The 26670-nt window shown below is 52.9% G+C and overlaps 1 protein-coding gene and 1 long non-coding RNA gene across 2 annotated transcripts in view; both read right to left on the reverse strand.

Annotated features, from left to right (window-relative positions):
• Positions 1-1110: 1110 nt before the first annotated feature.
• LOC128947874 (uncharacterized) lies at positions 1111-1627 on the reverse strand. Its single transcript, XR_008484057.1, has 2 exons — positions 1554-1627; positions 1111-1477 (listed from the first exon to the last, which is right to left on the reverse strand). It is a non-coding gene; the product is annotated as an uncharacterized LOC128947874 (long non-coding RNA).
• Positions 1628-2354: 727 nt separating this feature from the next.
• Positions 2355-26670, reverse strand: part of MAN1C1 (mannosidase alpha class 1C member 1) — a 50950-nt gene continuing 26634 nt past the window's right edge. The window contains exons 3-12 of the mRNA XM_054292374.1: positions 17282-17397; positions 15783-15863; positions 13581-13675; positions 9725-9848; positions 7624-7717; positions 4737-4852; positions 4342-4561; positions 3716-3888; positions 2888-3003; positions 2355-2481 (exon numbers count right to left, since the gene is read on the reverse strand). Of these exons, the coding sequence (XP_054148349.1) occupies positions 2361-2481; positions 2888-3003; positions 3716-3888; positions 4342-4561; positions 4737-4852; positions 7624-7717; positions 9725-9848; positions 13581-13675; positions 15783-15863; positions 17282-17397 (1256 nt within the window). The 3' untranslated portion in view covers positions 2355-2360. The remainder of the gene's footprint in view (positions 2482-2887; positions 3004-3715; positions 3889-4341; positions 4562-4736; positions 4853-7623; positions 7718-9724; positions 9849-13580; positions 13676-15782; positions 15864-17281; positions 17398-26670) is intronic.

Genomic DNA, 26670 nt, shown 5'->3' on the forward strand with positions numbered 1-26670 from the left:
TGAGCGAGAGCATGACCAAGCCATTAAGGGAGGGAGGATGAGGATGGGACCAGCAGTGGAACCAGGGGGGATTTTTGTGATTCATGCGGTGAAAATTCCTTCTGCAGCACAGCAGAAAACTCCCCTGGAACTCAGCTCCATGAAAAACCCGAATGAAAGAGAAAAGGTGAAATAATTCAGGGTGCCTGCTGCTCCTTGAAAGAGAACAAACCTCTCTGGGTTTGTTCTGGGCGCTGGGATTACGGCACTCATGAGGAATGTTAAATATCCACACATCTGCTGTGGGGCACACCTGGATCAAAGGGAATCCTAAAAACAATAATAACAGGGAAGGTTTCCACCCAGCAGGAGAAACGATCCCAGGTTTCCCCTTGGCCAGAACTGCTCCTGGTTTGTGCTGAGCTGCAGGAAACTTCCTTGGGAGGTGTGGGATGGTGCCACTCACCTGTGAGAAATGGAAACCAGCCATGGAGCTGTTCCTGAAGGAAACCAGAACCACACTGTTTGTTCTGAGCGTTTAAATTCTGCTCCATGTTACTCCAAGAGCAGGTCATTCTTATTTAAGAAATTCCCTTAATCCATTATCAGAATCCTTTGAGCTCCAAGAGCTCCCCATGCCCAAATCTCCCGGATAACACAGCTCACTCCCAAGATGTTTATTTACCAACACCCATTCCTCCAGGCCAGGCTTAGCAGGCAGCAGCTTTATCCCTGGGATAATGCTAAGTCCCCATCCGACAATCTTATTTCTCTCGGGGAATTACAAAGGCAGGAATTTAGAAACAACATTTTCTGTTTTCACAACTTGCTCAAAGCAACTTTATTTTCCCCCAAGCTGCTGAATGAACCGATTGTCACGAGGCTGTCACAAGAATGAACAAAAATAAAAATGTTCCATCCCCCGGGGCCACAGAGCTGTGCAGTGATCAGAGGGAATCTGATCCCAGATCCAGCATTTAACAGAGCTGGAATTGCTGTCAAACACTGCCTGGATTCCCCTAGAAATCAACTTCTACTGCACAAAACTCTTCAAATCCACTCTTTAAATCCAGTGTTGTCTCATTCCAAGCATGGAGTGACTGGTCTTTTACAGGATCAACCCCAACAGGCTTTTTATTTTACAAGACTTTTATTCTGTTTCACAGATCTGACTATTACAGCAGTAAAATTATTACAAGTGACTCGTAACATTGAGTTCCAAATAAAAGTAGAAAAACACCAAAAAAAAAAAACCAAAAAAAACCAAAAAAACAAACCAACAATAAAAGGAAAGTTAAACGAGATGTGATGGGTGGTAAATGTGTTTTAAGAGCACAGAAAAAAAAAATATAAAAACACACCAGGAGCAAGGATTTTGGTTTAGTTACAGTTGTGACACCGCAGAGTCACAGAATGGCTGAGGCTGGAGGGGACTTTGGGGGGGCTCTGTCCCAGTCCCTGCTCAGGCAGGGCCACCTGGGCCCCAGGGCTGTGTCACCTGTCCCCAGTGTCACCTGAACCCCAGGGCTGTGTCACCTGAACCCCAGTGTCACCTGTCCCCAGGGCTGTGTCACCCCTGCAGAGGTCCAGGCTGGAGCTTTCCACCCTCCCTGGTGCCCTCAGGATCCTGAACTCACCATCCACAGCCTTGGATCTCGTTCTGGGCTCTCTCTGTTGGCTCCTGTGTCCCTTGCAGGAGGAATTTCTCACTCCAAGAGCCTCCTGAGTTACCCCTCCAGCAGGGATCAGGGTGGTTCAAGTCCCCCCCTGAAATCTGTAAATTCCAGCCTGAGGCTGCTCCTGTGTGTGCAGGGTCTGATGCTCTCATTTCCCAGTAAAACATCACCTGTCCCTGTCCTCCCCTCACTCCTGAGCTCCCAGCACCTCCTCACCATCCCCAACAATTCCAGCTGCTCTCCCAACCAAGGACAACTCCCTCATTCTCCTGCAGAGCCCCCAGAGCACCAGAAATCCCAGGACACTGAGAGCTGTTCGCTGGAAAGGTGATAAATCCAAGAGCAGACAAAAGGCAGAAATGAACCAGAGAAAGGAAAGGAGGATGTGTGTGTGTTTGTGTGGGTGTAAAGTCTATTTTATGGCAAACTTCCAGTCCTTTGGCCACTATAAAGCAAAATCAGTGGATTTCATATAAATTCTCTGTATAAAGGAATGTCTATGAACTGTGTACAGTATGGCCCAGAATAAACATCTCATCATCAGCCTAATAGAGCTCCTCACAGAGGAAAAGAAGGTGCTTAGTCATGGTTCATCTTCCCGAGAAAATCCTGTCCGCAACTGGACTAGTGCCCCAAAACACCATTTCAGGAACAGCAGGAATTCCTTCAATGGAAAGGAAAAGCAGAGTCTGCCCAGGCTGGGCCTCAGGGCTGCCCTGCTGCCCTCAGGTCCGTGTGGTTGATGGGCAGGGGGTGAGCCTCGGTGTTGAACACCCAGTCCTCCAGGGACAGCACGTCATCTTCACAGAACAGAAGATAGAGGTACCTGCAGCACAGGGACACACAGGAGAGCTTGGGGGAGCTCAGCAGGGCTCCAGGCAGGCACGGGCAGCAGCATGGCACACACTCCCACCTCCCTGCACATCCCCACCCTTGCCAGGCAACCCAGCCCTGGATCACAGCAGAGCCCTGCAGCCCCAGCCCCTGGGCAGGAGCCTCCAGGAGCCAAGGGCAGCAGAGATGCTGCTCCCAAAGATTTGCAGCCTTGCCCAGCTTCCCCCAGAATGGTTGGCTTGGAAAGATCCTGAAAGCTCTCCTGCTTCCAGCCCCCTGCCCTGGGCAAGGACACCTCCCCTATGAAGAGAAGGCCTCCCTCTCATCATCTGAGGCTCCCTGGGCAGCTGCTGCAGGAGCTGTGCTGCTCTGGAGGGCCCCTGGGAGCCCAGACTTACTTGAGGGTCTCTGCGAGGAAGAAGCTCTGCTGCATGTTGTCGTGGGTGGGCGTGGTGGTGTACACGTCCCGGATGCCAGAGAAGCCAGCCTCCACCCTGCAGTGCTTCTCCAGGGCCTGGGGGGAACAGAGCCCTCAGCCACCCCAGCAGTGTGGGGAGAAGCAAAAATCCACACTGGAGATAACCCTGAACTGAGGCACTTTGTGTATCCCTGCCCCATTGCTCACGGGTTTGAGATCCTGCCCCATTGCCTGTGGGTTTGAATCCTGCCCCACTGCCTGTGGGTTTGAGATCCTGCTCCATTGCCTGTGGGTTTGAATCCTGCCCCATTGCTCACGGGTTTGAGATCCTGCCCCATTGCCTGTGGGTTTGAATCCTGCCCCATTGTCCATGGGTTTGAGATCCTGCTCCATTGCCTGTGGGTTTGAATCCTGCCCCATTGCTCACAGGTTTGAGATCCTGCCCCATTGCCTGTGGGTTTGAATCCTGCCCCATTGCTCATGGGTTTGAGACCCTGCCCCATTGCTCACAGGTTTGAGATCCTGCCCCATTGCCCATGGGTTTGAATCCTGCCCCATTGCCCGTGGGTTTCAGACCCTGCCCCTTTTCAACAGTCTGGGTTGAAAGGAACCTTCAAAATCACCCAGTTCCACCCCCCAGCCACAGACAGGGTCACCTCCCTCCAGACCAAGCTCCCCAGAGCCCCACCCAACCCAGCCTGCAGCATTCCTGACCCATCTCAGCGTTTAACACAATTTCAATAATTCCCGCTCCTTCCTCCACAGGAACACAGGAACCCCCAGAGCCCCGAGCCCTCTGCAGCCTTACCTGGACCACCTCCCAGCCCCAGTGGCGGTACTTGGGCTGGTGGGTGAGCCTCCAGAGGTACATGTAGCTCTCCACCACCTCGGGCCGCAGGATGTAGTAGCGCTCGCTGAGCCGCGTGGCCGTGGCCTCGCTGCCCGCGTCGAAGCGGAACGCCTCGGGGCCCAGCTTGGTGTCTGGGGACAAGCACAGCGCTGTCACTGCCTGCCAGCACCAGCAGGACACCAGCCAGGTGCCCCCGGGCTGCTCAGCACGCCAGGCTTTGCCCAAGGCTTTGCTGAGCCTTTTTTCTGCATTGCGTTGGAGAGAAGGGATCGGGATGGTGATAAAACCAACGGCACTGGTTTTATAAACAGAAAATCAGGGGTATGTTGGTCTGTGGTGAGGAATCCCAGTCTCCTGCGAGCACTGTCCAGCACTCAGATCCCTGCTTTCAACACCAAAAATTGGTTCGTGAGAGTGCTCAGAGCAGCGGTGGCTGCCCCTGGATCCCTGGCTGGACACTGGGGCTGGGAGCACCTGGCACAGTGGGAGGTGTCCCTGCCCATGGGATGGAATTTCAGGTCCCTTCCAGCCCAAAGCACTGAGGCACAGAGCCCCCCGGCAATGCCCCCCAGCAGCGCAGGTACCTGAGCGTGTGTAGGACTCGTGGCAGGTGCTGGTGATCTCTGCTGCCAGCTCCATGTGCCTCTGCCTCCTGTCCCCCGCGCCGTGCTGGGCCCCCAGGGCAATCATGCCCCCAGAGAAGCAGGCCAGGTGCCCCATCTTGTGGTCCAGGATGCCGCCCCTCCACTCAGCAATGTAGGTCAAGCCTCCTGCAGACTTTTTCACCAAATGCTTTTCTATTGCCTAGAGGGACGGAAATCAGCACGTCAAGAGAGTGGACAGTGAGTAAAACTTACTCGGTGTTAGTTAGTGGCAGGAGTGAGTACCAGGGAAACCCAGAGGCTCATTCTGGAGGTCTGAACCCTTCTCATGAACCATGTTCCCCCCAAAAACCAGGGAGCAGCAGCTCGCTCCTCACCTCCAGGGCATCGTCGTACATCTTCTTAGCTTCAGAGTCCTTCTTGTCTGACATCAGCCAGGATTTGATGAGATATTCATAAAAGCTGTCCCCGAGCCCCCCGATGGAGACGTGGTCTGTGGTGGGAAAGGCAGGACAGAGCTTCAGCCTCATGGCAGGCAGTGAGCAGCTGCCTCACAAAGGGGAAACAATCTCGTCCCATTTAATGCCCTTGTTCTCTCCTTCCCCTGCCCAGCTTCCTGGGGAGAGCCTGCAGCACTGCTTTCCAGAGAGGAAGAAAGGTGGAAAGTGCAATCAGGAGAAAAATGTTCTGTCATTTTCCAGAGCATTAATGTCCCTTAGCAGAACCATTCAGAGGCCTTATTTTACAAGTTATTTATCCTGCAACGTGAAGATGCTTCCTGTTTATGGAGCCATCATCATAAATCCAGCCTCATAAAGCAAAAGCAGCGGTGGGTACTGAGGGATTTCCATCTGGATGGAGCCCCTGGGAGCTGTCTCAGCCCTCAGGAGAGGTGTTTGGATGCCACAGAGCTGCCAGCAAGGGGCTGGGCACACACTCCTGGGTTTGGCATTTGTATTCCTGGGGCTGGCTGGCACATTAAAATGATAAAGTCAGGGACAGGGATGTGCAGTGCATGTTTTCCTCTGCAGAATGGAGATTTCCCAGGCTGGGTGCTCACAGCACCCCTGCTCTGAGGGACTGCAGAGGGAAATGGGCCTGGCAGCTGCAGGTTGGTGCCTGGGGGAGCTGCTGGATGCATTTACAGCTCCAAACCCTGCCACAGGGGGAACAGCAGCTCTTTACAGCACTCGAGCACTCCCGTTTTTAGGAGAGCAAGACAAATGGCCCTCCCTGGACCGAGCCATCCTGTTAATTAACAAATTAACAGCGTCCCCCGGCTCTGCCCCACCCTCATTTCCCAGCTCAGCTCATGCAGCAGGTGTTCAGAGCTGCTCAGATTTTTGTTTCCCCTCTCCTTGTGCACAGATAAAGTCCCGAGGCTTATTCCAAATGCTGAATCCTCCCCGACAGCCACGCATCATCTTCCTGACCTGGAGAGCAAACATCCGTGCCACAGTGTGTCCGGTGATCCAGGGGATAATCCCCAGCAAAACAATGAGATTAAACACCCGGCTGGGAGGGCAGGGGATTTGCAAACACGGGCTGCCTTTAAAGAGCAGCTCTGTGATCCTCAGTGTGCCATTCAGAGACTCACCAAAGCTGCAGCCCTGCTGCAGAACTGCTCTCCACGTGGCAGCTTTGCCTCCCAGGCACCCTGCATCAATAAATCCACTGCCCCCAGGTAACTGCTGCCCTCCCTCAGCCTCCCCACTGACGAGATCTGCTCATTCAGCCAGGTCAAAGATACACCTTTTAAGAAAATCACAGCAATTTCAAGGGAAAACAGCTTCCTGCAGAGAGCTTTAATGGCAAGGGAGAAAATGAGAGGCTGGCCTCGCCGGGGAGAGGCTGCAGGTGCCTGTTCTCATCTGTTTGTCCCCAGCAGCACTGGGGGTGCAGGAGGGGCTGCTCACTCTTCTCCCTGCCTGCAATCTGGGGTCACATCCCAAGGTCACAAACAGCCTGTGAGAGTCTGTCTGGAACCAGGAAATCTCCAGGCATCTCCTGTCCCAAGCAATCAGAAACTGCTTTCAATGTGCTCTGGAAAGCACCACCAGACCCCCTCTCTGAGAACAGAAATTAAATTCGTGGCAGAAGAGACAGAAAACAGAATTCAATTGGTGGCAGAAGAGATGAGGGCTTCCTCCCAGCACCAAAGGGCAGCCCTGGTTCAATGGGACAGCCGTGACCATCCCAGGCACTCTGCTGGGAGCAGCCCTGCCAGCTGAAGGTCAGGGATTGCTCAGAGCCAGGGCTCTGTCCCTGCCTGTGCCACCAGAGCCACCAAAGCAGCACTGGGAGAGCTCTGGAGTGACCCAGCCCAGCAAGGAGAGCAATGGGGACACCAGGAGCTGCAGGACTCAGAGCAACCTGCCTGGACAACAAATGTCACCCACCGACAGCTTCAAACCGGCCTCTGAAAGAGACTCTTCTCTGGCAACATCAAATCCAGCAGCCAGAACGAGCAGATCAATGCCAGAGCAGAGAGGGGAGGTCACAGATGCTGCACAAGTGGCACCTCCTGCCCCTGGCACAGGGCAAACTCCTGAGGAGGGGCACAGCCTCCTCCCTGGGTGCCACCACAACTCCCTGCCCTCCCCAAGACCTTCCCTGATCACTGCTCCAGTGCTGGGCTCCCAACAGGAGAGAAGCAAACATCCTCATCTCATCCTGCCTCCCCAAATGGCTCTGCAGAGCTGCCATGGAAACAGCAACAGGGATGCACAGGAGAATTCCTGCCTGCATCCAAGGGGGATCCGAGGGGGATCCGGGGCTCCTCCAAGCCCTCTGCAGGGGAACCTCACTGTGCTCCCCATGCAGCTCCTGTGCTGGCTGCAGGATCCCAGCCTGGGCTGGCTCCCATCTCCTGTGGGACGAGCCCCTGGGCAGGGAAAGCCCTGATTCTCTCTGTGGGAGCACTCAGAGGGACACTCTCTGCAGTGGGACACTCAGCAAGGTCCCAATGGAGCTGGGACACTTAGGAAGGCCCCAGTTCTCTCTGTGGGACACTCAGCAAGGTCCCAATTCTCTCTCTCTGCAGCTGGGATACTCAGCAAGGTCCTGATTCTGTCTGGAGCTGGCACACACAGCTGGACACACATCTGGGAGGGTAATGGCACAATTCCTGCCCTGCTCCCTGCAAAGCCTGGTTTATCCCCTGTCCCCCAGCCTGGCTGCTGTGCCAGGAGCCCCTGGGGAAGGAGGGAAGGAGGGAAGGAGAGGCTGGCATGCTGCAGGCATGCTGCAGGCAGGGATACGTACGCTGCACCCAGCTCCCCGTCACCGGGCTCAGGAAGTTGGGGTACAGGCCCTGGGGCTTCTCCACTCTGCTGAGCACCCTGCGGATGTTCCTGACCTGTGAGAGAGCACACACAGCCAGGGGTTAATGCTCTGCTGCCAGAGGGCACACACAGCCAGGGGTTAATGCTCTGCTGCCAGAGGGCACACACAGCCTGGGGTTAATGCTCTGCTGCCAGAGGGCACACACAGCCAGGGGTTAATGCCCTCCATCCCTGCCCAGCCCCTGCCCTGCTCCAGCCCAGGGACACAGCTCAGGAAGGGTGAGGCTCTTATTTCAACCCTTATCTCAGAAATGGCTCTGGGAACCCTGCAAAGCCCCAGCTCAGCTCACTGCCAGGTCCAGATGCAATCCTGGGAGATTTTGTCCTTCCAGCACCTCAAGGGGTTACAGGGAATTGCACAGAGACTTTCCCCAAGGGTGTGGAGTGACAGGACGAGGGGGAATGGCCCCAAGGTAAAGGAGGCCAGGGTTAGATGGGATTCCTCCCTGTGCCCAGAGCAGCTGTGGGTGCCCCTGGATCCCTGGCAGTGCCCAAGGCCAGGCTGGACATTGGGGTTTGGAGCACCTGGCACAGTGGAAGTGTCCCTGCCATGGCAGGGCTGGCACTGGAGGGGCTCTGAGGTCCCTTCCAAACCCAAATCTGATTCTGTGCTTGGGGATCTGGGTGGAAATGGGAGATGTGAGCCATGCCAGGGGTGATTTTTTCGATGATCCAAAGGGAAAGGAGTGGCAGGGATGAGTGACTCACACAGCACTTAAATTCACCATGTGGTCACTTAATGTGATGAATTGGGGCCTTTAATTTCAACAAGAGACAGTTCCCTTAATACCCCAGAACAGCCAGCACTTAACTCTCTAAAGCCTCCCTGGGCTTCACCCCCATTAAATCCAACAGGCCTTTCCCTTAAGGGACCCAGTTAAATTCCATGCAGCATAAATATTCTATTATAACCTACAGAGCAGCTAATTTGCCCTAAACCTTTTACAAAATCAGACAATTTGCACGCCAAAAGCTGGCTACAGCCTTCAGCCAGTGCTTCCAAGGAAGTTGCCAGTCTCCATAGTATTTACTGGAGTTTAGGAGCTTGGCATATTCATGACAGGTTTGAATAAAAGACACAGATGGGCTTTAATTCCTGCTAAAATCACCCAGGTTCCAAGCTGGGAGTTGATCTGCTCCCCTGCAGGAATTTCCCACAGAAATTATTGGGAAGTTGCTGTGGGCTCTAACAGCTCACACCACCCCACATTTCCCTCTCAGGGTGGCTGTGCTCCATTTTCTGTGCGCACACCAGCCCAGGAGAGTCCCTCAGAAAGGTTTTGCCCTTTTCCCTCCACAGGTTTAGGAGGAGAAGAGGAAAATCTCCCAGGCTGGGGACAGAGGTTTGCCCCTGGCTCAGAATGCCACGGTTTGAACCCAGAATGAGGATGCAGTTCTGGTTTTTAGCAGAGCATCCCCAGCGTTTCCTCCTCTCTCCCCTCCCTCCATTTCCTCACCCTGCTCCCTTTCCTGGCCTCTCCTCAGCTGCCCCTCCCTGGCAGCAATTTGTCATTATCCTGTCCTCAGGAACCTCAGCCTTGTCTCTGTTTCACATCACCAGCCTCTCCTCATCTCCCCACAGAGTTCCCAGGGTTTCCTGTTTCCCTTCACCCTCTGCTTTCCCTCCTCTGACACTCATGGTTCACCCCACCCTCACTGCTTTCCATCCCCTCCATCCCAGCTCCACTTTGCTCTCCCAGCTTCTTCCTCCTCTTTTTTTATTTTTCCCTGTCTCTCCTTCAAATCCCCTCCTTGTTTCTCAGCTGACAGACCTGCACTGGACACCTCTTGGAAAAGCAGAATTTTAGAGGGTTTTTTTTGGCAATCCTGTCTGTTTATACCCCACTGTGGCACTCTGGACCAGCCCCATTTCCCTTTGGGCTCTGCCTGGAACAATCTGCGTCCCTCAAAGCAGGCTCCTGAGGGATCTGCATGTGCCCTTCTCTGGGTAAAACCCACACGGGGAAAAGCCCCAGGAGGATGAAGGGGCCACCCCAGAGAGCCAGGCTGGGCCCACTTGCCTTTTCTGCAAACACGGGGTTGCCAGAGAGCTCGGAGAGGTGCAGGAACTCCAGGTGCAGCGTCCCAAACTCTGCCAGGATGCTGCTGCCAGCAGATGCCCAGCCCCAGCTCCAGCTCATGCCACTGCAAGGAGAGAAAAGGGAAAGGGAGCCCTCAGTGCCAGGAAACAGCCAGAGCCTGGGGTGAGCCTGCCCAGGGCAGCCCTGCCTTGGCCAGGGGTCACTGGGGCATGGAAAGGACTCACACACACAGATTTGGGACAGACACACAGGTTTAGGACAGACTCACACACAGATTTAGGACAGACTCACACACAGATTTGGGACAGACTCACAGGTTTAGGACAGACTCACACACAGATTTAGGACAGACTCACACACAGATTTGGGACAGACTCACACACAGATTTAGGACAGACTCACACACAGATTTAGGACAGATACACACACAGATTTGGGACAGACACACACACAGATTTAGGACAGATACACAGGTTTAGGACAGATACACACACAGATTTGGGACAGACACACACACAGATTTAGGACAGACTCACACACAGATTTGGGACAGACACACAGGTTTAGGACAGACACACACACAGATTTGGGACAGACACACACACAGATTTAGGACAGACTCACACACAGATTTAGGACAGACTCACACACAGATTTGGGACAGACACACAGGTTTAGGACAGACACACACACAGATTTGGGACAGACACACACACAGATTTGGGACAGACACACAGATTTGGGACAGACACACAGATTTAGGACAGACTCACACACAGATTTGGGACAGACACACAGATTTGGGACAGACTCACACACAGATTTGGGACAGACACACACACAGATTTAGGACAGACTCACACACAGATTTGGGACAGACACACAGGTTTAGGACAGACTCACACACAGATTTGGGACAGACACACACACAGATTTAGGACAGACTCACACACAGATTTGGGACAGACACACAGGTTTAGGACAGACACACACACAGATTTGGGACAGACACACAGATTTAGGGGACATACACAGATTTAGCACACATGCACATATTTAGGAGACATACACAGATTTGGGGACAGACACACAGGTTTTAGGACACACACAGATTTAGGACAAACACACAGATTTAGGATACACACACAGATTTAGCACACACACATATTTAGGACAGACACACAGATTATGGACAGACACACAGATTTGGGACAGACACACACACAGATTTAGGACACACACACAGATTTAGGGGACAGACACACACAGATTCAGGACACACACACAGATTCAGGACACACACACAGATTCGGGACACACACACAGATTTGGGACACACACACAGATTTTAGGACAGACACACAGATTTAGGATACACACACATATTTAGGACTCACACACAGATTTTCAACAGCAGTTCCAGTGTCACTGAGCTGTGACTTTCCAGAGGTTCTTTAGGACTGGGCTAACACACTGACTGCACAAACTGCATTTCTGTGTGGGAGAGGAATCCCTCCTGAACAGCTCAGCTGCCAAACAGCTTTGGAGGAGCGCTGCCACCCTGCCCCACACAGCTTTGGAGGAGCGCTGCACCCTGCCCCACACAGACATTTGGGATAAAACATCCCAGGACAATCCTGGAGGATGCAGGGTTGGCTGTAAGCACAGCAGCCCCTGTGGGTGCTGCCCCGGAGCTGTGGTGGCTCCAGTGAGTCCCGGGGAGGGGACAGGGACAGGGACAGGTGGGGGTGACACTAGATGGCGCCGGGAAGCTTGGCTGGAGAGAGGAGGGTTTGTTGTTTACAGAGGTTAAAACTAATGATCCTGAGCATGAAAAGAGGAAAAAAAAAAGAAGTTTCCCTTGCTGTGATGGAGAGGAAAACGTGGCAGGTCCCGAGCTGGCTGTTTGGTCACGACAGGCAGTGTGGTCACAGTGCCCAGTCCTGCAGAGCTGCTCAGAGGAAGTCACTGTTTAAAGGACCTTGGCCTCCAAGGGGTGGGAACATGCCCAGAACCTCCTTTATCTCCCAGATAAGTGGCTCTGGAATGTCAGATCTTGTCCTTCCCCCGTGGGGATCCAAAGCAGCAAAACCAGTGGCAGGTCAGGGGAGAGGCCAGGAGAGGATGCTGAGGGAAACTGTGGAATACAGAGGGTTTGGGGAGATGTGAAGGGAAGGGCTGCAGCACAGGAGAGCTCACAGGGCAGAGCACAGGGCAGCAGCTGAAGCTGTGGCAGGATGGAGCAGGAGGATGGAAAGCAGGAGTGTGGGATGGGACACAGGGGACAGCAGGCAGCCACAGGAAACTCTCCAGCAGAGAGGGGACCCCAGAGGAAAGGTGACAGCAAGAGATAAAGGCAGCTGGTTCTGGCAGAGCTGGGGGGGTGGCTGTGCTGGGCCCTGGAAAATGAATGTGCAGAACTGACTCAAAGCCAAGGGGGGGTTTTGGTTTCAAATTTCTGAACGTCCCTTTTAACCCATCCCCAAGCAAGGCCCACACACACTGCAGGACCCTCCTCCTCCTCCTTCTGGGATGCTGAGGTCTCTCTGGGATTAGCACATCCTTGCAAAAGCAGAACTGGAGAGAGAATTCCTCGTGGCAAAACCCTTCTGGGCTTCGTTCTGGCCCTGGTGTTTGGGTCAGTGTGGTGTCACAGCCTCACCTCGCCCTCCCCTTGCACAGTGAGTAACTCCCATTCCCCGGGGGCTCACAGGCTGTGGGTGCAGCTCCCTCCATGCCTGCTCCTAAATCAGCTGGCACTGCAGTCCCAGAGCAGTGGGGGCTCTGCCATGGCCTGGGTGTTCTGTCGATTCTCCCTGCTCTCACTCAAGGTCATCAGCAAAACATTTTGGGAATGTCTGGGCAGACAGAGGCTGCTTCAATTGTCTTCACAAAGGGCAGGGGAGGGTTTGGCATTTCTGTGAAAGGTTAGTCTATGCAGAGCCTTTATCAGGCCCAGAGCAAGCAGGATGTCTGCGCTGTAAAAAAGGACAATTACAGAGCTGCTGGTGGCTCCAGTTTTCCCCGGGATCAGGAGCACATCAGACAGCTTAGGGCTGACAGTGATATTTGAGCAACGCAGCAGCGTGAGCCAAACGCTTGCAAGTCTTTTGCTCGCAGAGCCAAGGAGGAGATTTGGGCTAAGGGCTGGAAAATGACTCTGAGGGTTTCGCAAGAGGTGAGGATGACAGGCTTTGTTAACCCATATTTCCTGCAGCCCTCACCCGTGGATTTGTTTGGATGCATCAGAAGCAGCAAATCCAAATCCTGCCTGGCAGGGAATTGTCAGCCAGGAGAGGCAGGAGCAGCAGGGCAGTGCTGCCAGACCTTTGGCAGGGAGGGACTGACTGAACTCAGCTGGCCATAAGAACATCACCAACCTGAATTCTGGCTCTGAGAAAGGACAGAGCCTGGCTGAGGCTGAGTGCTGTGTTCTGTTTCCCAGTCCCATCCACTCCCTCGCCCAGTTTTCCCAATTTTTAAATCCATTTTTCCTGGATGAATTCACATGAAGCTAGCTGGGCACACCGCAAAAATCCCTGCTATGAGCAGAGTAGAAAATCACCTTTCACAGAACCTGAGAATGAGGAAAATGCTCTTGCAGCAGGGAGCTCTGTCAGGAGGCAGAGGAAGAAATGTGCCCAGCCCCAAATTGATGAATAAAACACAGCTGGGTTTGCCCTGAGTCACTGCAATCTGTGCCAGGGTCTGAGCTGGCAGAGCAAGTGACCTGGAGGAATCTGCCCTAGAGGGGACAGCTCTGAGGAGCTGCTGCTGCTGCCCCTGCTCCTTCCCAGCCCCAGAATAAAGGAAATGCAGCTGAGGCTGTGCTTGCCTGCCCAGGTTGATGACTCCACGGGGGATGCCAGTGGGGGTGTTGAAGGCTGGCAGAAGTTTCTCTCCAAGTTCCAGAGCTTTGCTTTTGAACACCTGTTAAAAGGGAGGATAAATATTTGATGGGAGGAGTCACAGAGGATTCTCCCTCATCCCCTTTTCCAAACATACAGTTATAAAACACTGTAGGTGCTGCAGAGCCCCTGCTCCAGGTGCGCTGTGCCTTGCACAAAAAATCTGAACCAAAAGTCTCACTGAACTTGGACATCTCTGAATTTCCTCTCAAATCTGCACTAAAGCAGCACCCAAAGCCTCAGCCTGCACCAGAGCAGCTCACAGCAGCACCTGTGATCTGAGCTGATCCAGAGTGCTCCCCAAATCCTTCCCACTCCCAGCATGGCAAGAACACAAGGAGCTGAAATCAGAAATCCTCCTGGGCTGAAGCGCTGCTGCATTTACAACGTGGGCTTGCCCAGAGTTTGTTTTCATCTCCTGTTGTAAAAAACATGATTTGCAACCAGCCATCCTCTCCTTGCAGCTCCTGGCCAAGAAGGATTGGTGGCTTCATGGCTAAGCTGCTCCTTTTGCACTGGTAATGCCTCAGTTTTGGGCTTTCCACTCAAATTGCAGCTTATGGTGCCTTGCAGCACAAAGCAAGCACACACAATTATTTTGGGACAGAGTGATACCAGCACTAATCTTCGCTGCAGAGATTAGTCCTGATCAAGAGAAGCCTCTAAGTGACTTAGGAGATAAAGCACAAGCCTTTTACCTCTAGCCCCGTGGTGGTGGCTCTCAGAAAGCAGGAACTCATTGCTCTAAAAATACAGCACTGAGGAAAGCTGAGCCCTCCTGTGGGCTCCCAGACCTTTGATACTCTCACAGGGAAACAGGGGGCTGGTTCAGAGGGGAAAGCAGGAGCAGGGACTGGGTTCTGCCTTTCAGTGGCACTGGGTAAGTGACAGGCACTGCCCCAGCTGCTGATGGGGCTCCAAGGGGTCACTGCTGGAGTTTGATGCTTTAATGTGGTTTCTCTTTGCTCTGTGGATCTGAAGCCCGTTGAAGTTGTCACTGAGACAGACTCTGAGTCGGGGCACTGAGTCTTTGAGGGTTTTCCCTGGAGGGAAATCCCAGAGAGAAACCATTCCTGGAACACATTTGAGATACAGCTGAAGGAAGAGAGCTGCTCTGGGTCAGTGGTGTCACTGTGCAGGAGCCATCCCACCTCTGTGCTGGGGCTAATGAGCTCTCATTTAGGGCCAGTCCTCACACAACTGCCCAGGAACCAGAGTTTCAGACTCCCAGGGCAGAGTTAGTAATAATTAATAACCTCCTCATCTCCCTAGAGATGAAAAATTCCATCCCAGGAAGGGCAGTGGAGATGAGATCTCTGCTTCAGCCAGGGCTCCACATCCACCCCAGGGGCTGAGACCCCAGCCCTGCACCCCAGCTCAGCAATTCCTGCTCCAGGGGCATGTGGGGAGCCCCTGCCCCTCCCAGTGCCCTCCTTAGCCCGAGGCAGGATCTGGGATGATGTCTGATGGAATCTCGAGGAACAAGCACAGAGACAAAGCTCCTCTGCAAATGGCATTTCCCCGGGGAGCAATGTGTCCGACTGCAAACGTGTCTGGCTACAATTGCCCACAGGAGGGAGGGAAGATCCCTGGCAAATGAGCCGTGCACGGTGTGTGCAAGGTAATTATTCGAGGCTTAATTAAGGGAACATTAGTGGCATTTCCATATTCACAAAAAGGATGGGTTTAGCCTGTTGTTAAGAGGGGGGATTATCTGATGCTCAGGGCAGGGCTCTCAGCTGGTTCCTGGGGATGGGGGGACACTGTGGGGACACTCCAGGAGCTGTGGGGACACTCCAGGAGCTGTGGGGACACTCTGGGGGGACACTCCAGGTGCTGGGAGGACACTCCAGGTGCTGTGGGGACACTCCAGGAGCTGTGGGGACACTGTGGGGACACTCCAAGTGCTGTGGGGACACTCCAGGAGCTGTGGGGAGACTCTGGGGGGACACTCCAGGTGCTGGGAGGACACTCCAGGTGCTGTGGGGACACCCCAGGAGCTGTGGGGCCACTCTGGGGGGACACCCCAGGAGCTGTGGGGACACTCTGGGGACACTCCAGGAGCTGTGGGGACACTCCAGGAGCTGTGGGGAGACTCAAGCTGCTGTGGGGACACTCTGGGGACCCACCTCCTCTCCAGTCAGGTAGTAGGTGGCCAGCAGCCCCCCGATGTAGCGGATGTTCACCTCGAACAGGGAAGCTTCTCCATTCTGCAAAGACAAAGGACAGCCCTGAGTGCAGCACAGCCCCAGCCCTGTGCCCATCTCCCAGGTCTCTGTTTGCTCTGCAGGGACAGGGGGAGCCTGGAGGGAAGGGAAACACCCAAACTGCCCCATTTACCACCAGAGGCAGCACCTGGGGCAGGCAGGGCAGATCACACAATCACAGACCCTCCTGAGATGGAAGGGACCCACCAGCACCACCCTGGCCCTGCCCAGACCCCCAACAACCCCACCCTGGGCATCCCTGGGCACTGTCCAAGAGCTCCTGGGGCTCTAATCCAGCCTGAACTTCCCCCAGCACAACGTCAGGCAGATCACTGCCCTCAGTGTCCAGCAGAGCTCGTGGGTCCTGCAGTCCCTGTCCTGCCCTTCTGCACTGTGAGAGCTCCTTGTGGAGAGGCAATATTGAATTAATTTCCCCCTGCCTCCCTTGCTGTGCTCCCCGACTCCACTGATCAATCCACAGCATTCACTCCTGTCTTTACAGATCAATCTATTCTGCAGGCCAAGATTAAAAGCTTTTATGAAATCCAGATAAATTATCTCCCAGTTGATTTTGTCCCTTGTTTATCGATTCAGTAACAGACTGAGACCATTCACCACATTTATCAGATGTGGGCTGCCTTTTATGAATCCACGAACGCCAGTGGTGCCCTCCCAAACGATGCTTCTCTGAAAAGGCAGCTGCAGGCATTGTTCCCGTGGGAGAACCATTCCTCACAACAACTAGGCTGGCACTAAACAAATACAAGTTTAAGCTGCACTTTGGTTTAAACATTCTCTGTGTGACACCGAGGAGATGCCATCAGCTGGGGGTGAGGGATGCAGGGGCACAGGAGGGACAGCATCCTCAGCTGCCAGCCCTGCACCAGAGCCCAGCACAGCCCCAGCAGCCCCAGGGAGAAGCAGCCCTGGCTGTTTCCAGAGGTGATGATGCCCTTCCTTCCAAACCCTGGCTCCCCTGTGCTCCCCCTGTGCTGCTGAGGTGTCACCAGGTCCCAGCAGTGACACCAACAAAGGGCCCAGACAAGGGCAGCTGGGTTTACAACCCTAATCTAATTTAATAAGGAAATTTAATAAGGAAATCTCGTTTTATGACAGGCAGACATTTACCTGAGATGAAACAGAACTTGTTCTTTAGTGAGCAACGTTTCCTTGGAGTATGTGACAGTGAGTGTTTCCATAACCCAGAGCAGAACGCAAGAACCATCAAACACTGAACCCGGTCAGCCAGGTGGGGCTGATCTGCTGGCCCCTGCTGCAAATTGGGGCCTGCCCCTGCACTGCCCCTTTGCCTTAGGAAGAATCAGCTGAGTGGTTCCTTCCCCCCCAGAGCCGTGGGGAGGCCTGTGCTCAGGGCTGGCAGCTGAGGTGGCACAGGCAGGCATTGCCAGCAGCTGACTCACCACGTTCAAGTCAAAGCTCTTCTCCACCCACTGCTTGGCTTCCTGGAATTCCTCCTCGAGCTCCATGATGTACAGGGTGTCCAAGGCGTCGATCACAGTTGCTCCTCGGAGGCCTCCTGTGTGGCACAAACACAGCAGAGGGATGAAAGCACAGCTCTGAGTCAGCCTGGGGGCTGGCACGGGCACAGCAGCTCCCAGAACCTGTGCTGGGGGGCCTGGGGGCACCTTCCAGCCGGGCTGCTCAGCCCTGCACACACCATTCCCACAGGGCTGAAGGATGCTGAGCTCTGCAAGAACTTGTGGTGGTGTTTGCTGGGGTCTTAGAATTAGGGAAGAGATGAGAAGGCTTGATTTATTATAATATATATATATTTTTTAAAAATATTTATATATATATATCATATATATTTTATATATAATATGATATAATATATATAATAATATATATTATATATTATATTTGTGATATGTATTATATATATTATTATATTATATATTTTAGGATAAACATTATATTAATATATAATAAAATATATAATATAATGATTATTTTTATTATATACATAGTATTATTTTATTACCTATTTTATTATGTATATTACATTCTTTTATTATATATTTTTAATATATATAATTTTATTATATATAAAATATTATTTTAATTATATATCTAATATTATATATATTTTTATTATATATATATATACATATATAATATTCAAACTATACTAAAAGAATAGAAGAAAGGATTTCATCAGAAGGCTGGCTAAGAATAGAAAAAGAATGATAATAAAATCTTGTGACTGACTGAGACAGTCCGAACAGCTGACTGTGATTGGCCATTAATTAGAAACAAGCACATGAGACCAATCCCAGATGCACCTGTTACATCCCACAGCAGCAGATAATCATTGTTTGCATTTTGTTCCTCCCAGCTTCTCAGGAAATATAAATCCTAAGGAAAGGATTTTTCAGAAGATGTCGTGGCTACAAGAACTCGCCAAGGAACAGCTCAGGGCCCACACCTGAAGCCCCCAGCCCCAAGGGCAGCCCTGGCCCTGTTCCCAGCCCTGCCCTGGCCCAGCAGAGTTTGAGCTCTCTCCAAGGCACACAGGGACTGGCTCTGACTCTGATGTGACCCAGACAAGGGCTCAGATCACCCATCCCGGGCTCCTTCCCCCTCTCAGCCTTCCTCCCCCCTAGGGAAGGATCCTGCCTTGTCTTGTTGATGCTCCAAGATTGCAGTTTTGACACTCCTCAGCCAGGCAGCACATCACTGCTTTAATGAAAACCCAGGCAGGAACTTTGCTGCTCCACCACGGATTGCTGCCTTTGGGATGCTGTCTGCATCAGAAGCAGGGCTGGGGGAGAGCAGGGAGGCACAAACAGCCTCCAGAAATGCATTTATTCCTGCAGGCTGGGCAATGGCCATCTCCCTGCAGCCACCTCCAGGAGCACAGGGTGGATGGAGTCAGACAGGCACTGGATCAACTGGTGGGCTCTGAAAATCAGCTGGGCTGAAGTGGGCATGGCAGGTTTGCCAAAAGCACTGAGCATGGAAAACAACAGCGTGGCAGGCAGGGCTGCTTTCATCAGCCCTAACGACTCTTCAATATTAATGATTATGTGGTTTTTATACACTTCCCTGTTAGCAGGGAGAGCATCTGAGCAGGGAAGGAAGGGCAGTGGCACCTGAGGCACAGCTGCTGCTGTGATACTCTGAGAGGAAAATCACACTGCTGGGCTCGCCTCAATTTGATGATATAATCAACAAAAGCTTTCCATAATCTGCAGAGAGACAACGAGGAAAAGTTGGATTTGCTCAAGCTAAACGGAGACAAAGAGACAACAAACTCACCATTTTCTGGGATGATTAATTGAAGTGAGGAACATTGCTGGGATTGACAGAGCCTTTTATGTTTTTAGCAAGTCGGGCCTTTAACTCTGGGGACTGGGAGCTCTGCTGCCTGTGTCTGACAGAGTGCAGGGCAAACCTCACTCCCTGCTGCTTTGCCTTTGTGTCATGTTAAACATTTGTTTTAAATATTCCCTCACCCTGTGCATCATCAGAGGAACCTGGGGCTGTGTGCTCTGTACCAGGGGCTGGGCCGTGTTCCCTTTTTTCTGCAGCAGCTTTGAGGAGCTGCAGATGCTCAGGGACTCCTCTCCTGCAGCCCCAGAGCCCTCTGAGGCCAGGAGGGGCTGTGCCAGCCCTGCCCTGGCCAGGACAGAGGGCACCCAGAGAGCCCCTGAGCCCCAGCCTGTGATTTCTGTGCCAGGGGAACATTTCCCTCCTGCCTGCTCAGAGCAGGAGGGAGCTGCAGGGGCAGCTGTGAGGATTTGGTGTGTGCACAGCCCAGCAGCTCAGGGCAGCACCAACACGCCCAGCTGGCAGGGTGGTGACACCTCCTGCCAGCTCCTGCCAGCTCTGTCACAGCACCAGCCCCTCCCTGCACCTGCACATCAGGCTGGGAGGGCTGCAATCAAAGGGGAGGCAGCTCCAAACCAAACCAAACCCTCTCTGTCACTCCTGACTCTTGCTGACACCCTCATCTCCAAATTGCCGGTTTCAGCATGGCTCTGAGGGAGTGTTACAGCAGGAACCAAGAAACCCTCACAAGAAACCCCTGAGAGAAACCCTGCTGGAAGCGCCCAGGGCTGGGAGCAGGACCAAAATCTGAGACTGTCTGTCCCAAACCCAAGTGTGCCATGAAATCCCCTCCTGATCCTGCCCCAGGCTGGCTGGGTGGGGACACCATCACCAGGGACCAGGACAGGGAGCTCAGGAGGAATCCAGGGGGTCCGGGGACATTCCTGAGCGCCACAGCAGCTCTGGTGGCAGCGCCTCTGCCCAGAGCTGTCCCTGGGAGATGAGCAGGGAGGAGAAGCAGCAGCTGACGGCAGCACACAAAGGTTCATCTCTCCCTGAGCTGAAGGAGCTGTGCCACCCTGGATTTGCTCTTTTGTGCAGCAGAAGAATGGAGAGAGGAGTGTGGGCAAAAAGGCTGCTCTGTTCCTGCTGCCACCCACCCCAGGAGCTGCACCAACCAACACTGACTTCATTGACACAACTGGGGAAAGGTGCTGGGTGGAGAGGAGCTGCCATTGCTGGCTTTGCCTTCTTTTGTTTCTTCTTTTCTTAATTTTTTTTTCTTTTTTTGTGGGAGATGACTCAGGCTCTAGGAAGAAACTCTGCCCCAAATGAAAAACCTTGGGGTGAGGTGTTTACAGGCTGGGATCCACATGTCCAAGCCCAGACTCACCTGCACCTGCCTCTCCCAACACCTGAACAAGTGGCCTAAGCTCAGCACCCATGCAGCCCCCAGAGCTTAGCAAAACTCCGATTTTCCAGAGGGGAGCAGCTGTGCTGGGAGGGATGGAGAGCACTGCCTTCCCTCTTCCCAAAATAGCCACCGTGGAGTATCACAGGCCAGACAAACCTGAAGGGCTCCCAGCTGCAAGTCTGTCCCTTGAGAGCCTCAAAAAAAGCCCCCAAAGTGATGCTGCAGCAGCCCAGCAGCTCAGAGTGGGGTCTGAAACTGCCTTTCCTCAGGAAGGAGAGCTCCTTCCAAAGGCTCTCCTGGACCCACCGCACTCCCTGTGCCTGGGCATGGAGAAAAGGACCCTGCAAAGCCCCCAGACCACAGGCTGGACCCTCCTGTCCCACCAGCCTTGCTTTGGGCTCCAGGGACCAAGGAGGAGCTCAGGGTGTGCCTTTGGGAAGGTGAGCACCAGGATGCCCAAGCAGCAGGAGATGGGAGCACCCTCACCAGGATCCCCAGCACTCCCTGATGTCAGGGCTCAGCTCAAATAAAATTATCCTTTCACAGGCTGGTTTGGGCTTGGAAGGGGCCTTAAAGATCATCCAATTCCAGCCTTCCACTAGGAAATTCCTTGTGCTGTGTCCCCCCTGTTTAGAGCCACATTTAGAGTCACATTACCCTGTGCCTGCCATCACTGCCTGCCCCAGGGAGGGAGGGAAGCCCACCCTGACCCCACCAGCCCTGCAGCAGGCAGAGAGCTTGGGGAATGGCATCTCTAATGCCCTGAGCCCCAGGGGGCTGGTGCTGCCATTTGGCAAAGAGCCCTTGATGAAGTGACTCAGTGAACAGAAACCAAATCCTTCATTTCCAACAAAGCCGTTTCCAATCCGCACAGTGACGCTTTGTGCCAACGCCTCGGATGAACAGCACGAGCCATTAGGAGGATATCAGACTTAATCTTGCATGCAGCAGGACTCTTTAAATGCCACAGAACAGGGGGTTTAAACAGCTCTTTGCTAACTTTAATAACAGAGTTTACAACTGAAAGGCAAGAGCAGAAGGGGGAGGAATTTAGATCAGCGCAATGTAAACCCAGATCAAAAATGAAAGGTCTTGACTCCCACTGTTCTTATGTCAGATCGTGTTTGTCAAAACAGAAATTAGTGCTGAAACCTTGTTTGGAATAAAAATTAGGATGCAGTTTCTATGAAACACGATGAACTTGTTAACTGCCAAGGCCCAAGGGGCTCTGGTTGTTTACCTTCACTCCTGGGGTACAGGGGCGAAAACACGAGATCCCTTCCCTGCTTCTGCTGGGCTCAAGGCTTCAATTAAAACCAGTGCCCTGGTACAGCAGGAGTCTGAAAAATTACCATCTCCAAGTGCTGGTTTTCCTGTTCTTTTTGGTCCTTTTTCTCCATGACAGGGCTTGGAGAGCAGCCTGAACTCCTGACATTTATCCCAAATGTGTGTGAGAAGCCTGGGAGCTGCCTGGGACCGCGCCACCACACGGCTCCTGCCTGGTGGCAAACTGTCCAATTCTGGGAGAAATCCACACACAGACGTTTCACACAGCTCAGGATTATCTTGGCAACCAAGTAAACTGTGAAAATCACTGCAGCTCCTGGAAAAATCTGCCCTGCAGCCAAGATTTGCCTGTGCAGAGCGCTCCAGGCCCGGCACAAGCAGAGGCTGGGAGCCTGAGCTGGGATCTGGGCTCAGGCCAGAGCTCCCTGTCTGGCCTTCAGCTTCTCCTGCCAGCCTAAAAAGCAGGAGGAATTTTCCTCAAAGCATGAAAAGAAAGAGGGTTTAAAGCAAGAGAAGTAAGAATTAATTTATCCACTACATCCAACCTGTTGTCTCTGCTCTTCCCAAGCACTTTGCAGCAGCCATCCATCCATCCATCCATCCATCCATCCATCCATCCATCCATCCATCCATCTCCCCCCTGGAATGGTGCAGGAACATTCCCCACCTGTGATTTCCTAACATTTCCTCCAGCACTCACCCCAGGGATGGGCACTGGAGATGAACTCCAGCTCCAGGGGAAAATCACTCTGCTCCCACTGCAAGGATCAGCTGTCAGGGATACCCAGGACAGGGCTGGAACCACTGCTCCAGCTGACAGAAATGAAACAGAAAATCCAAATGGGACTGGGAAATGGGTTTGCTTTGCAGGGAGAAAGAAAGGTGCTCAGTTAAATCCACAATCAGCTCATTACAGTCCTTCAGCTGCCTGTGAGTGGTACCTACTGCAGATGAAGGCACAAACACCAGACCTGAGCTCCAGCCCTGCCAGTGCCTTATTTATTGAGTTTTTTGTCTGGGAACCTGATAGCTGTAACACAGAGTAACTACATTCCCTTTATTTAAGGGAAACTAAACAAATTACATCTGAGCAACAAGTTAGCAGAAGCCAGAGATAGAGGGGACAAAGAAGCAGTTCAGGAATTAGAAAAGATCTATTTCTTTTTGTATCAGCACATTCTCTTGCAGAGTTAGGGAAAAAAAGTCCATTAGCTTTTGAGCAACCTCATTTTTCTCTGCTTTCCAAATAAACCACTGCACCTACACTTCAGGGACCTCATCAAAAACCACTCCATGGCCAAGGTTATTTTCCCATCTTCCCCTCATTAATCTTCCTCACTCTCCTCTGCAGGTATTGGTCAAAGGGTCACACCTGAGTGCTCTCCGTGCCCTGATGGGCAGCAAAGGCCACCAGGCAGGGTCACAGGCAGCTCTGTCCCTGTCCCTGTCCTCATCCCTGTCCATCAGTGGGAGCTGCCATCCATGGGGCTCTTGGGGTCACATCCTGTGCTGTGCCCCACCTCACACCCCAACAAACCATCCTTCATCAGCCCAAAACACCAATTTCCCCCCAGTTTCAGTCCCTGCTCTATCCCTTCCCCTTCCCCACCCTGGCAGATTGAGCATTCCCAGGTTGCTGGCCCTGCTTTGCAGTTACCAACTCTTCAGCTATCAATCCTGGCCCTGGAGATGAGGATTTCCACACAGCTCCAGAGGAAGCAGGGACCCACTGGAATCCCATGCATTTATGAGCCACAGGACATCACTCACACCACGTCACCCTCCGAGCTTCACACCCAAACCAGCTCCAGCCCCCATCCTTTGCTTTCAGGGTGCTACAGTCACATTTCCCCAGCTAAGGAAGGGTCAGGGGCTGATCAGTGCCTGAAGAGATGCTCAGGAGCAGCAGAACAATCAATCCTGCACAAAGCTGGGAGAGAGCAGAGCCCCTATCCTGTTCATGCAGGGTGCTAAAGTCACATTTCCCCAGCTAAGGAAGGGTCAGGGGCTGATCAGTGCCTGAAGAGATGCTCAGGAGCAGCAGAACAATCAATCTTGAACGAGGTTGGGAGGGAGCAGCCCCCATCCTGTGCTTGCAGGGTGCTAAAGTCACATTTCCCCAGCCAAGGGAAGGGTCAGAGGGTGATCAGTGCCTGAAGAGATGCTCAGGAGCAGCAGAACAATCAATCCTGCACCAGGCTGGGAGGCAGCAGAGCCCCAAAGCTCCACTGCCAGCCCAATCTGAGCCTCCCACCCAGAGCACAGGAACTTTGCAGGCTGGCATGAGGGAAATCACCCAGACATGTGGCTCACGCACAGCTCAGCCTGCTCTCTGCCGTCAGCAGCAGAGCTCTCCCAGCTCCTGGGGAGTGCTAATGAGTGCCAGCTCCACCTGCAGCACGCAGCAGCCTCGGCATATGGGCTGCACAGGTAAAGCTGGCAGCAGACTGGCAGCTTCAAGTGCTGCCTTTTAGGCTGCTATGATCAAATTTAATAGGGAGCGTGTTCCAGCTGGGGAAGAAATGGCTTTTTTGGATTACAAACCACTCATGTTTTTCAAATATCAATTTCCCCTGGAGAATTAAGGCTATCATTCAGGCTGGAGCAGCAGTGGCAGCTCTGCCCTGATCCAGGGATGGGTGGGAGACACAAAAGAGAGCTTGGGCTCCTTTAGGGATGTGAGAGGCTGGGGGAACAGGTTAACAATGTCCTTATTAAGCACTGGGAAAAGGAGAAGAAAGGTGCTCAGCACTAAAATGAGTCGCTTGTCACAGCACCAGCCCCTCAGATAAGTTACTTCCTTCAGAGGGACGGCAGAGCAGACATGTGATAAGCACCTATTGCCAACTGATTCTTAAATGTTTAATACTTGGCAGCACTCCCCAGTTTAATCCTCTTTCCCCCAGCTCCTCCAACCATCTTTCGACGTTTAGTGATGCTCCAACAAGCAGCTCTGCTTCATCCCTGCACGACTCCAGCACCTCCTGGAGCTCGCACCAAACCGTTCCTGCTGCAAGGCGCCAGGCAGGCGGGGAGGCTGGCAGCACAGTGCCTGCCATGGCACAGACCCTGCAAATCCACTCCCCACGTGTCTCCCGTGACACACAGGGCAGCTCTGCGGGCCAGGGAGGGCTGGGCAGGAAATTGGAGTGATAATCGTTGAAATGCTCCTCTGGGAAGGAAGGAAGGAAGGAGCTCCCCTCCTGCTCAGTGGGGCTCAGGTGCTGGCCAGCAGAGTCATCACTCCTGACAGAGATGGGCCATTTGACAAGGCAGGAGCACCGCTGGGAGGAGCAGCTCAGGGAGGTCAAGCACAACACAACAGCCGGGGCAAGGCGCTGCTGGTGCCTCCCCGTTCTGGGCGTTTGAAATTAATTTTGGAGCGGTTAAAGGTAATCTGATTATATTCAATTTATTGCTCCTCCGCAGCCCTCCTGGAGGACCTGCAGCATTTAATGTGAGGGGCCCCAACAGGCCCATTAAAGCAAACACACTCGTCCTACCTGCAACCATTATCCTGCTCTGCCAGAGCCACAGGTAGCAGTTAATGAGCGGAGCTGCTAATTCACCTCACAACTCAAAGGGGAGATGCTTCATTACAACAATCAGGAGAAGGTGCCCTTCTGCCTCTCCAACACACTTCCCCAAAGTGGCAGATGTGTTATGACAGCACAGCCTGGAGCTCCTGACAGTGATTTTCCCTCAGATCTGGATGGGCTCTGCACAACAGGCACCAGGTTGGAGCTGGGGCTGTAAAACCACTCATCCCTGTCGTGGTTTTATCCACAGCCCACCCAGCCCGGCAAACGTCACCTCCCAGAAATTACCTGACCCTTAACACCTTAACACCAGCCCAGGTGGGAGAGAATTCAGAGATGAAGAAGCCAAAGCACCCTTTGCCTCAGAACGAATAAACAGATTAATTGTGCTGTTCATTATGGGGCCTGGCCATGCTGAGAACCCATGGGCTGAGCTTGGAACCCTCATAACCACCCATGGAAGGATCTGGGCACATTTTCTCTGTGCATGCAGAGGGGCCAGGAGAATGCACATGCTCCATTACCACCAGCACAAACACATTAAGGCACAGAACTCTATCACTTGGGACCATCTGTCCCCGCTCTTCCCTCATTGTTAAAGCCACACCAACAAGACCCCAGCTGAAAGCCTCCAAATGCTCTCCAGCATGCTGCTTGACAGGATTAGATATCAAAATAACCCCAGCAAACTGGGGAAGCAGTGAGGGATGCAGCTCGGTGAGGCTGCACGGCGCGTCCTGCCCCGGGGAAGCACGACGAGCCGTGAAGCAGAAGGAAGGAATGGTGAGGCAGCACTCAGGAAAGCACTGCCAGGCTGCAGCCCAGGAAATGCAGCTCACACCAGCCATTCCCAGCTCACACCAATGATTTCCAGCTCAAATCGAGGATTTCCAGCTCACACCAGCCATTTCCAGCTCACACCAGCCATTTCCAGCTCAAACCAATGATTTCCAGTTCAAATTGAGGATTTCCAGCTCAAACCAGCCACTTCCCAGCTCAGACCAGCCATCTCCAGCTCAAATTGAGGATTTCCAGTTCAAACCAACCAATTCCAGCTCAAAGCAATGATTTCCAGCTCAGACCAGCCATTTCCAGCCCAGACCAATGATTTCCAGCTCAGACCAATGATTTCCAGCTCAAACTGAGGATTTCCAGCTCAAACTGAGGATTTCCATCTCAAATCAAGGATTTCTGGCTCAGATCATGGATTCCCCGCTCAAAACAAGGATTTCCAGCTCAGACCAACCACTTCCAGCTGAAATCAACCATTTCCAGCTCA

This window comes from Melozone crissalis, unplaced genomic scaffold, assembly GCF_028551555.1.
Source record: "Melozone crissalis strain CALT ecotype California unplaced genomic scaffold, PUWL_Pcris_2 ptg000108l_1, whole genome shotgun sequence".
NCBI lineage: Eukaryota > Metazoa > Chordata > Aves > Passeriformes > Passerellidae > Melozone > Melozone crissalis.